Consider the following 10,977-nt stretch of genomic DNA (forward strand, 5'->3'; position numbering starts at 1 on the left):
GGAAAAATTATCTGATCTGGAAAAACAGTATAAAGGACCATAATCTAGGGTTTTTTTTGCGTCATTTCAAAACTTCAGATTTTCCCTAGTGTAATTTGAATTGAATTCAATTTTTAAACAGGTGGTGGCCTTGGGATTTATCAATAAACAACGATAGGACGGCATAGGGTCTACAAATTTCATGGAGCGCTAAGCAAAGCGTACAAAAGGCCTCTGATCAGACTCCAATCTATTCACATAAACTGTATGAAACGAATAACGCGTCTTCCAACCTCGACCGAACTAAAAGCGCGAGTACAACAGTTTGAGAGGCCACAACATAGCGAACGATTTAGAAACAATAAAGTTTATGTGAGTGGTGGAATTGAGCACATCAACTATACAAAGTTTTCTAGGCTTTTAATTTCATAATACATCTTCAGGTTATCTGCGTATAGAAGGAAGCTAACACATAGAAATACAGGAGGAAATATCATTAACAAAGAGGATAAATAATAGCAGGCCTAAGACCCTACCCTGGGGAGCACCAGTAGCTCGTTTCTGTAACGGCCCGTCTCCACAGGCAAAAGTTTTTGCCTACCAACTGTCATTTTTATTGCCTGATAAAAATTTTATCAGCGGCAATATTTGTGCGTGGGCATTTTTTATCTTGATAAAAGCATTTATAAGATGGCAATTTTAGCCGGATTTAATCAATTAAAAAGTTTAAAAAGTATGCTATTTCACATCCAAGCAAATAATAAAACATATTTTAAAAGAAAACAGTTAAATTTTTGCTTTTATATTGAAATATCGATAATGTTGTCTCCACGATTGCTGGCAATATTTATCAAGATAAAAGCTCTGATAATTATTGCTTGCCAAGAGCAATATGCGGTCTCCATGGGCAAAATTTTGCCTGATAACATTATCAAGATAAAAACTTTTGCCTGTGGAGACAGCAAGTAACCCTTCTCTACCGATTGGTATAGAATAAACGTCATTCTCTACTACTCATTAGCACTAGAGAACAGGGCAGCGAATTCATATCTCAATTCGCCTTGGTAGAGAATCGTTACAGAAACGAGCTACAGATGAGGAAACAAAAGAATAAGACTATACATTATCAAAACGAAAGACACAGCGTCTATTATCCAGATAGGATGTAATCGACTTCAGAAACTCAAAATGAAAGCCTAGACCTTAAGTTTAGCTATAAATATTCGATTAAACACCCTGTCAAAAGCCTTCAAAAAATCGGTGTATATTGGGTCAATTTGGAATCCCTTTTAAAAGGTTACCAAACAGTCCAACTTGGTTAACGTAGATCTACCCGGTACGAACCCATGTTGGTTAGAGCATAATAAATGTTTAACAGTCAGCCCTGCCAGATGTGCGGATTTTTTCGTACGGTACGGATTTTTAGGGGTGAAAATGGTTGTACGGATTCAACGAAAGCTACCGCTAAGACGTACGGTTTTTTGTAGTATTTTTTTCATATTGTAAAAATTGTCTGTTTTACACATATCGCATAGGTTTTTATAGTTCCTGAACCTCCATTTTTTTTATTAAAAAATGCGTTATTTTCGTACTTGAGGGACTTATCTATTAACAGCTTGACTATTTTTCACCCGATTTTAAAAATCAAACATGAGAAAAGGATTTATAGGCCATTAAAATTATGTATAACAATCTCTTGGTAGACTGCGATTGTTGGGAGTTTGTGCCACATACTTAAAATTATAAAACCCCAAATTTTGTTTATTTTTTAACTTTAACCATATCTTTAAAGATCATACTGTTACTCGGTAGGGTCGACAACTTACCTGAAAAGATACATGTACATACATAAACTAAAAACACAGCTTGTTAAAAAGTTCTAGTCAGAAAAATAATAAGGTTGTATGTAAAGCAATCAATAAATAGGACTAGTGGAAATATATGTTGATTTATTTGATGTTATTAAAAGTACGATCCCTGTGTTCACCGAAGCTTAGGGATTTTTTTTTGCTCGTCAAACAAATGGTAGCGTAAGGATTTTTCACCCACCACTTTTTGTCTGTGTACGGATTTTAAATTCTAAACGTCTGGTAGCCCTGTTAACAGTAAAGTATATTTTGTCTTTACCTTTTGAGACAGTGGTAAGCTTAGAAAGCGGTCTATAAGTCTCAATACAATTTGCATTGCCACTTTTAAGGATAACCTTAATAAAAGTAAATTTCCAATCACCGAGGACAACTCCGGAAAGTTAGTTTATACACTCCTTGTTTATCCAATGGGTCTTCTTGATTTGTGGTGCTCCGTAGTATCCGTCCTACGTTGTTATTTGTTCTGAATGATACGCGAAGGTTGTGTTTCTGGAACAGCTTTGCTAGTTTGAACGTTGACTTTCCAGTATAGGTTAGTACCGCCCAATTTGTGTGATTGTTTTTTTCATTGTTTGGCTTTCTGTTTTTGTGCTCCCATCGGGATTCCTCTACCAGATCTCTCTTGTATCCGTTATTAGCCGCTATGGCATATATTGCGTTCAGTTCGGTTTTGTTAGTGGTATTTGCTCAATTCTATTAATCATTTGTCTAAAGGCGGTTTTTTTATGCTGATGAGCAGGGAACGGATTTTTAGGACCTAAAACCCTATAAAAAAGGCAAAATAAAGGAACGAAATAGGCTGGAAAAGGCAAAATAAAATAGCGAAAAAGGCAGGAAAAGGCACTAGCTGTTGCAAAAAAGGCAAAAAAAGGCAAAACAAAATAGCGAAAAAGGCAGGAAAAGGCAAAAAAAGGTATTGCAAAAAAAGCAAAATAAGGCACTAAAAAAAGACAGAAAATACGAAGAACAATCAAAAAATACTATTTGTTTTTTTGTCATATGCATTATTTATCTTTTGAGTCGAAACTGTGCATGTATGCATTACTTCGGTTTTTTCATATGCGTTATTTCAGTTTTCAACCGAAACTTTGCATATATGCATTATTTGGGTTTTTTTCATATGCATTATTTCGTGTGCACTTTGTTCATATGCACAATTTCAGGGTGCCTTTAAAATCATATAAAACTGAAGATGATAATATATGAAATTGGTTAAAATGTTTGTTGTTTGAGAAATGAGAACGTGTGTTTGAGTTTGTGAGTAAATTTTAAAATTAAAATGTTTGAAAACGTTAAAAATGCTTTCAGCGGTTCTACCTTCCCATATTTTTACCATGGTTTTTGGTACTAACACTTCAAAATTTGGGCTTGTCGAGATGCAATCACAGCCGCAGTGTTGCGCGAATTATTTAAGTATCACGTTCGGTGTAAGTTTCTAGCTACGTTTTATCAGTTGGGAAGTTGCAACAGTATTGCAAAATTTTGATCAGTGCTGCAGTATTGCCGCCGTGCCTCGAAGGTGTATTGAAGGTGTTTTTAATACATCCTACCGAAATCTGCTAAAAACGCAGTTTCGAAAAGTGTTGGTTAAGACCTTTGTGAATTACACCCTGCCAGCATTTTCTATTACAGAAGTTACTAATTCGACACGACATTTCTGCGAAAATCATCGCCGACGATGTCGCTATTTTATCAAATTCTTATCCGCTCTCAGGAAAAACTGTTCCACCAAGACGTCACGTCCTTATGATACGAAAGCGATACAGCAATTAGAAACTATTCCGATAGGAACGATAGTAACTTGTGCAATAAAGTCTGAAGTGTTAAAAGTTCTTCAGTTGGTTTAATTTTTGATAAAACGCAATGGTATTTTTGCGATACCTTTGAACTTGCAGCCACAGCCGCAGAGTTACTGAAGCCATTTTCATCCTGCTCTCGGCTTAGATCACAAGCTCAAGCGCTCCCATATTTTATGAATTTCCAACTAAACATTTTAAAAAACAGTTCCAAAACTTCATAGTAAAAAGGCATCAACATAATAAATCAAATAACGCATCTCTTTAAAATTAAACGTAATTCCATGAAAGAAGGTAGTTTCACTTTGATCTTTTTTTTTGTATCATGCGTAATTATATTATTTGTTATTCGAATATGATGGCTTGCATGATAAAAACATTATGTGTATAAAATACACATTGCTTGCACGTTAATTAAAAATAAAGTAAAAAGTATAATTTTACTCGAATGAACTTCCAAGATTTGCTTTGGAAATTTTCAAAATTTCAAGGGGTAAAAATCGTCCGAGCACCTGTTAAGAAGATAGAAAAACATCAGAAATAATTTTTGACTTTGTGAAATAATTGCTATCGCTTTGATAACTTCTCACAGTATAACTTCCAATAGTGACGAAGGAGCGACATCGTGGCGATAGGCAATAAAATTATCTTTCATTTGCTGGCAGGGAAGTAACGATATGTACATATGTATTACCTATAAAGATGGGTTATAGGTTTTAAAAGGACGTTAATAAAAGATATTGGTAATAATATTAACATAAGTAATGTTGCACTATCACTGGTCAATAGTATAAACACGTGAGACGACACCTGCATGACTGGAAAGCGGACATTGAGCCGTACGTAGACCATCCATTCGACGCAGCAACATACAGAGCGGCGCTCAACAGCCTACACAGCGATGCGGTCAGAACGAGCCTCAGTACGCGTAATGACAACATCGTTTTGGGCGGTCGACCGCCGCCCATAGACCCAGAAGAAATAGAGCTGCCGAGAGAGACCAGGTGCACCCTAGCACAACTCCGTTCTGGGTGGTGTCACCGACTCAACAGCTACCTCTCTCGGCTGAACGCACAAGTGGCAAACACATGCCCTGCATGTGGGCAAGGTCCTCACGACACCCAGCACCTCTTCACGTGCACCTCCAACCCTACGACCCTGACACCAGAAGCGCTCTGGACCGCACCTATCGACGCAGCCCGCTTTCTCGGCCTCAGGCTCACAGAGTCGGAGGATGAAGACGATGACACATGACAGATCTGGGGGGTTGAGCACTGCTGCTACAACAACAACAACATAAACAGTGCACTCCAACTCTGGTACGCAGGAAGTATATAAAATAAATTCAATATTAAAATTAGATAATTCATAACCACATAAACTATTTTTGTTTTTGTATATTTAATGTAAATGTAAACTTCAATAAATTCAATTCATTTTAATTTACAAGTTTGCTAAAATTCTATGCATATATTTTTGTATACGTACATATACATATAAACCATTGTTATAATCAATACTTTTGAAATATGTGGTATAATTGAAAACAGCGCTAATTATCGTATTCACTAAATCATTTTGCGAACAAAAAATTCATTTCAGAACGAATATACATACATATGCGCACATACATTATTGGAATAATACGAATACGATTGTGTGCATGTATTAATACATGGTTTATATTTTACCAAGCTCATATGTGAAGTTTAGGCCGCCTTACCCAGGGGAATGGGATTCTGTTTCAAATGTAGGTATATAGACCGCATGCGTGAGATATCCTTGCCTGATTTGTTCACTTTTGGGTTGAAATCGCATAATTTTGCAATGCGCTCCCACTCGGTTCCCGGTTCCATGGGTCCACCATTTTCAAGCGCCGCTGCCTGCTTTTCAGCGTTGCGTGAGGCCGCTTTGGTTTTAGCGATAGATTCTTCTGTTTGACGCAACCAATCTTCCAATTCCTGCTTCGCCTGCAGACGCAACTCTTCTTTCTTACGTTCTTCTTCCCTATCTTTTTCTTCGAGACGTTGTTTTTGTTCCTCTCGCCATTTTCTTATTTTTTCAGGTTCAACCCGAGAAGGTGGTGGTCCCGATATACCGACTGGTTCATTTGATTCACCACCAATCATTTCAAAGCTACCGGTAGATGAACCAAGTCCGCCGCCAACCGCATTAGGGGCTAGTTCATCGCTGCCAAGTAGTCCATTGCCACCATCTGTGCTGGCCGGTGCACTGGGAGCAGTATTTGATGGAGGTACGATTTCCGATTCGAGGTCACCGAGAACAGATTGTTCACGTGCCAGAAACTCGGCTGCGGGATCAACTTCCTCTTTGGGGGCAAAATCATCGCCGAAATCCATTGTGCAAAGAATATTGGCAGCAATCACTGCGAAATTAAGAGAACTTGAATTGGGGCGTATTGCTTTTTATTTACACGTCGACAGATTTGAGACTGCCTTGCTTTCAATTTCAACGCAAATGCGACACTCGTGGAATAATTTATAAGGGGATATTTACCTCAAAATTTCGTTCTTTTCAGATTTTTATACTTTTTTTAAAGTTGAGTCAGCACAATACACACAATAAATAAACTTGCAGTAATTTTTTCCCAATCAAACTGTAAAATTCGTTCTTCTTCTTTAACAAAGAACTGTCAATGAAAAATTTCTATTCCGAAAGTGTGCGAACGGGACAACACCTGCCGATAAAGCTGTAGAAATCGAACAAAGCGTGGCAATGGCGGACGATAAGGAAACGGGATAGCAAATGGGGAAAAATGGCACACTCCCAACAAATTCCTTGTCCCTTGCTGAAGAATTGGTTTTAAAGGCAAAATAACGATCCCAACCCAAGTCACCAAAAAACTAAGATATGGCTTACCTTAAAATAACTATTACGTTCACAAACTTTATCTAAAAAAAATTACACTCGCAAGGCGTCCAAGGCAATTTGTTGGTCAAGAAATAAAAAGCGCGGCAAAACAATAGGATTTTGACAGCCTTATTGCAATTAACAGCTGATGTTGCATTAACAGGAAGACCCAGAATTTTAGAACCTGCCTATTCATTTGATTATAACGAGTTTACATACACATTCTTTATTCAAATTGCAACGTTTTTGCTGCATTTAAAATTCAACATTTAGCACTTTCGATCATGTATTTTCGAAGAGCGTTCATGCTATCGCATTTACCAAATGTATTTACGTGAGATCGAAATCGTATGCTTTTGACAAACAGTCGCGTTTCAGTCACTTATTCAGATCCGTAGCTAGAAAGAACGTGCATCTATTACTACGTTTATACGCACGTATTATTTGCAAATAACATTTTGGAAAATGGTAAATTTTGCCGTATAAACGCTGAGTTAATTTTATATTTGAAAATAACTAAATCACGCGCCTTCTCTTTTGCAGAAATACACTTTTTGATTGGATGAAAAGAGAAGGCACGCTCCTGATGTTCGAACTCGCTACACTTATAACGTGTTGTCTCTTCTTATAGATTCACGTTCTTTGGTATCCATCACGATCAATTCGCACATAAAAGATACTGTGCAAAAAACCCATGATGCCATAATTCAAGGTGTTATCGGTTGACACTTTCTCGCTCTAATTCCGCCATATTGGCTGCCTTAGGTGAACAGTGTTACTTCTTTAACAATTCTTTGCCTTATAATATAGTTGAATGTTTATTTTTTCTCAGTATACATATTTCGTTTTCTTAAATAGGTATTTTATCTTATATTATTTCATTTCATTACGAATATACTATAAAAAAGCCAATTTTGTTTAGAAAAAAATATGAAATTATATATTTTTCCCCCAAATGGGGATCAATTTCTTTTCGTTTTTCTTCTTATTCTGCTTAGCTAAGGCAGTGTCAGATCGAGCTGTCACAATTGATACCACCTTGTATTATAAACCCTACTGAAAAGGGAAAACGAAATTCTAAACAAAAAACTCAATACAAAAACTTTAATTGTTTTAACCATAACCGAAAATTTGTTTGTGTATATATTCATTTGTCGGTGCTGTTAATTGAAATGTTCTCAATTAAATAGGAAAAAAAACAGAGTTGATCACAAAATGAGCACCAGTCATTGCCTATGGGTTAATGACAAAAGAATCCTATACATGCACAATATTTCATGCATTAATTTTCAAATAAGCATATTGTCAATGGCTGGTTTACTGTATACTGTGGGTTCTACCTATGTTTTTATCATGGTTATCACGACATCAGGGTTTTCCTGTAGCGACAGGGCCTTATACCATGTCCCCACCGGAGCTAACCACGTAGTTATGGCTGTTGAGTTGGTTATCCCGATAACCCACTTGATTTAGCGTAGTTTCGCCATATAAAAATGACAGCACTTAACCATTTCACTGAGATGGTTAAAAGCTAACTAACTCGAAACCACGTCGAGAGTTTGATACAACCATATGTTTTCCCGCCATCTGTGGGTCATTAGCGTTAAAATGTAAAAAATTCGTTCCTTACTAGTGTTTGGACTCCACTAAAATCAGATTAGATTTACTCTTTTTGAAAAAATTTGAAATCTACTCCTCTACTCCGCTTGACTTCAAATCTACTCCATTTTTTTCAGTCATGTTATGCCCCTCTTGGGTCCGTTTTTTTGCGTTCACCACCAGTTTCAGTGAAAGTTAGCCAAATCTCACTGTTAAGCTTAGTATCCAGCTCTTAAGAAAACGGTCAAGAAAAAATTGCCATTATTTCGCGTGTGTGTCCAAGGAATTTTGACATTTTTTATACCTCACAGCCTGTTGCCTCACTCTTTCCTCAAAAAATAATGGAGCGGGCATATATTTCTGTTGCAAACCTGGGTTGCCTTGAGCTCTTTTTTCACAAAAAAATTTTGAAAACCGTAGTAGAAAGCGTACTAAATTACTGAAGAGCTGCGTACTGCCTTAAGGAAATTTGACTCAAGAAAATTTCTTAGCCATTTCTTGTACGTCATTTTATATGGAGTTTTTGCTTTTCTTAAGAGCTGGATACTAAGCTTTAAAAAGTGACTCGTTCATAGCAATGTGTCAATAAAGTAACTTCGGTAATTTTTGATGTATGGCTGTAGAAATTGGCGGATGCAGAACTTTACTTCAGTTGTTAAAAAATATATGTAGAATGAAATTTATATAAAGTTGAGAAGGTTTAGATCCTATTGCTCTTTAAAAAATTAAGTGTTAGATACGTTCTACTTTATAGAAAATGCCAAAAATTACCTAAATATGTAACATAATATCCTTACATGGCCTCGTTAATTTTTGCATGAATAGAAAATATTTAAGCCAAACAATTAATGTCAGAAACGAAAATAAAAAATTCAATCTAGTACGGAAAATTTGTTTTTGCTCCGAGTTTTGCAGCGATTTAGTCCTGAATCGAGTTTTGGACGTCCGACCACTGTTATTTACATTTTTACTGTTTTATAAACCTCAAACCGCAGTCTGGACAGCAATAGTTAGTGAAGTGGTTAAGTTCGATTTAAGATGGTTAACTTTTTGGTGGGGACATGGTATTACCGAGCACCGAGCTACTTAGGCCCAAGCTCGGTGTGAAGAGCCCTAATTTTTGTTATTGCACATAGCAGAAATAAAAAAAAAATGCAACCCTATGATACTGTTCGTTTTTTCACATTTTGACGTTTTTCGTCATGGTTTGACTGGCAGAAAATACACACTTTCGGACTAGCTAGCCTCGGCCGAATTCGGAGTGGGAATGTTTTTCTCAAAATGGCGCTCGGACTGTGTAACAACGAGTAGACAGAATAGGTGACGCGAAAAATTGAAAATTAACAACAAGAACTTGGTATTTTTGTGAAAATTATAGTTGAAAAGTGTGCATAAGGACTTATATAATAGCGGTCAATTGGAGTTTAAACTGCAAACACCAAATAGCAGTGAAAATTTTCAGTTTTTACCAAAACGCAGCTCAACGAGTTGCAGGAGAACGCGACGAGTCACGCAAGGCGACAGCTTTGGGCAACGGCGCATAGAACGACCGGTCGAGCCGTTTTGCCGTGCAGCTACCACAGTCGTAATCCAGCTAGATACATAACGCAAGACAAAGTACACATTTGAGGTGCTCCATTGATTCGAATGCTGAACGGGCGTTGGAGTAGTACGGGACAAGCAAATAAAATCCCCAAACTAGAAATTTTCGTACTGCGCGTACATTTCACCAATCGGAAGCATAGCAAGTGCGTGTGGTTGTTGTATTGTTGTGGGGAAGCGTTGAAATCCAATCGACATTGAAATATTAGATAAAGCATTATAATGCAGGTTTTACCAAGTACATATTTCAGGGGTTATACGATACATTATCACTATTATTTGCTTGCGATGTAAAAACTTGGTTTGAATTGTCTGATGAAGCAAATGTCGACTTTTTTTTTTGGCGCTATACATACATGGATCATGTTTCCGTATGCAAATTTTATATTGTTTAGTTATAAAAGCTACCCCACAACATAATTCTTTATTATTATGTGCTATTAAATTAATTTATCTGACGAATTTACTTTGTAGTCATCTATATATATACCACATAAACGTTTCTTAAACAATATGGATCCCAATTCAAGTCCCTGGTCTTATGCTTATAATCGCATTGTGCCATCTGCCTCCAGTACTGGTTCTGCAGAAGATTTTCAACACCCGCACTTGGCGCCAGCACAGTCTTTGTTTCTACAAGCAGCACATTCAGGCATAGCTGCAAGCTTCAATGCCGCAGCTGCTGGCAGCGGCAGTTTTGTGTCACCATCGCCTATCAGCGGATATAATCCGGTATTTCAACAAATCTACCATCATGCAGCAGCTGCTAGCGCACAACCAAAACCGGCACATTACGCTTCAAGTGCGGTCAATACGCCCGTACGTCAAATACAAATCCCATCAACGCTGGATAAACAATTGACGAATTTCCAAAATCAAGCCGCAGTTGCTGTTGTATCATCTGCTGCAGCAGCTGCTGCAAATAATGCAGCGTCTAATTATTATGGTGAAAATTCTTCGTCAAGCGGTGCATCACCATCGCCCACAACTTCTGCTCTTACATCAACAACGCTCAGTTGGAATACGCCGATGATATCCAATACTTTTTTGGCTATGCAACAACAGCAGCAGCAACAACAGCAGCAACAGCACCAGCAGCAGCAGGCACAGCAGCAACAATTGAATTTAGTTGCGGATAAGGTGGTGAGTAGTATGTTGGACAGTTTGGCCTAAAGTCCGTATAGAAGATTTAATAATTTGGGCGATATCAGCTTGTAAAATTTGCGTATATTTTTCGTTGTAATACATATTTGTACATATAT

General features: G+C 37.3%; 3 protein-coding genes across 7 annotated transcripts in view; 1 reads left to right on the plus strand and 2 right to left on the minus strand.

The window, feature by feature from the left end:
- LOC118739647 (probable deoxycytidylate deaminase) overlaps positions 1-6,597 on the minus strand; it is a 90,547-nt gene extending 83,950 nt beyond the window's left edge. Inside the window, exon 1 of one of the 2 annotated variants that reach the window (XM_036471095.1) lies at positions 6,524-6,597. The gene's annotated coding sequence lies outside the window, so the exon portion shown is untranslated. Of the gene's footprint in view, positions 1-2,208; positions 2,537-6,523 lie in introns of those variants that run through there. The other variant, XM_036471096.1, reaches the window with a different exon arrangement.
- On the minus strand, positions 3,198-6,310 carry LOC118739649 (clathrin light chain-like). Of its 2 annotated transcripts, XR_004993040.1 has the most exons (4): positions 6,161-6,310; positions 5,367-6,029; positions 4,234-4,337; positions 3,198-4,155 (listed from the first exon to the last, which is right to left on the minus strand). XR_004993040.1 is itself a non-coding variant. In XM_036471098.1 (3 exons), exons 2-3 carry the CDS (start codon positions 6,001-6,003, stop codon positions 4,288-4,290), a joined length of 687 nt encoding a protein of 228 aa, XP_036326991.1. In that variant the 5' UTR covers positions 6,004-6,029; positions 6,161-6,310; the 3' UTR covers positions 3,198-4,287. The 2 variants fall into 2 exon arrangements, 1 of the variants encoding a protein (XP_036326991.1); XM_036471098.1 differs by having other exon boundaries at positions 3,198-4,337.
- A 2,733-nt stretch (positions 6,598-9,330) lies between the features above and the next one.
- LOC118739652 (probable serine/threonine-protein kinase yakA) overlaps positions 9,331-10,977 on the plus strand; it is a 12,795-nt gene continuing 11,148 nt past the window's right edge. For 2 of the 3 annotated variants that reach the window (XM_036471101.1, XM_036471103.1), the window contains exons 1-2: positions 9,332-9,861; positions 10,190-10,858. In XM_036471101.1, the coding sequence (XP_036326994.1) occupies positions 10,229-10,858 (630 nt within the window). In that variant the 5' untranslated portion in view covers positions 9,332-9,861; positions 10,190-10,228. Of the gene's footprint in view, positions 9,862-10,189; positions 10,859-10,977 lie in introns of all 3 variants that reach the window. The other variant, XM_036471100.1, reaches the window with a different exon arrangement.

The sequence above is a fragment of the Rhagoletis pomonella genome, unplaced genomic scaffold, assembly GCF_013731165.1.
Source record: "Rhagoletis pomonella isolate Grant_MI unplaced genomic scaffold, Rhpom_1.0 Rhpom_scaffold_00005, whole genome shotgun sequence".
NCBI classification, from domain to species: domain Eukaryota; kingdom Metazoa; phylum Arthropoda; class Insecta; order Diptera; family Tephritidae; genus Rhagoletis; species Rhagoletis pomonella.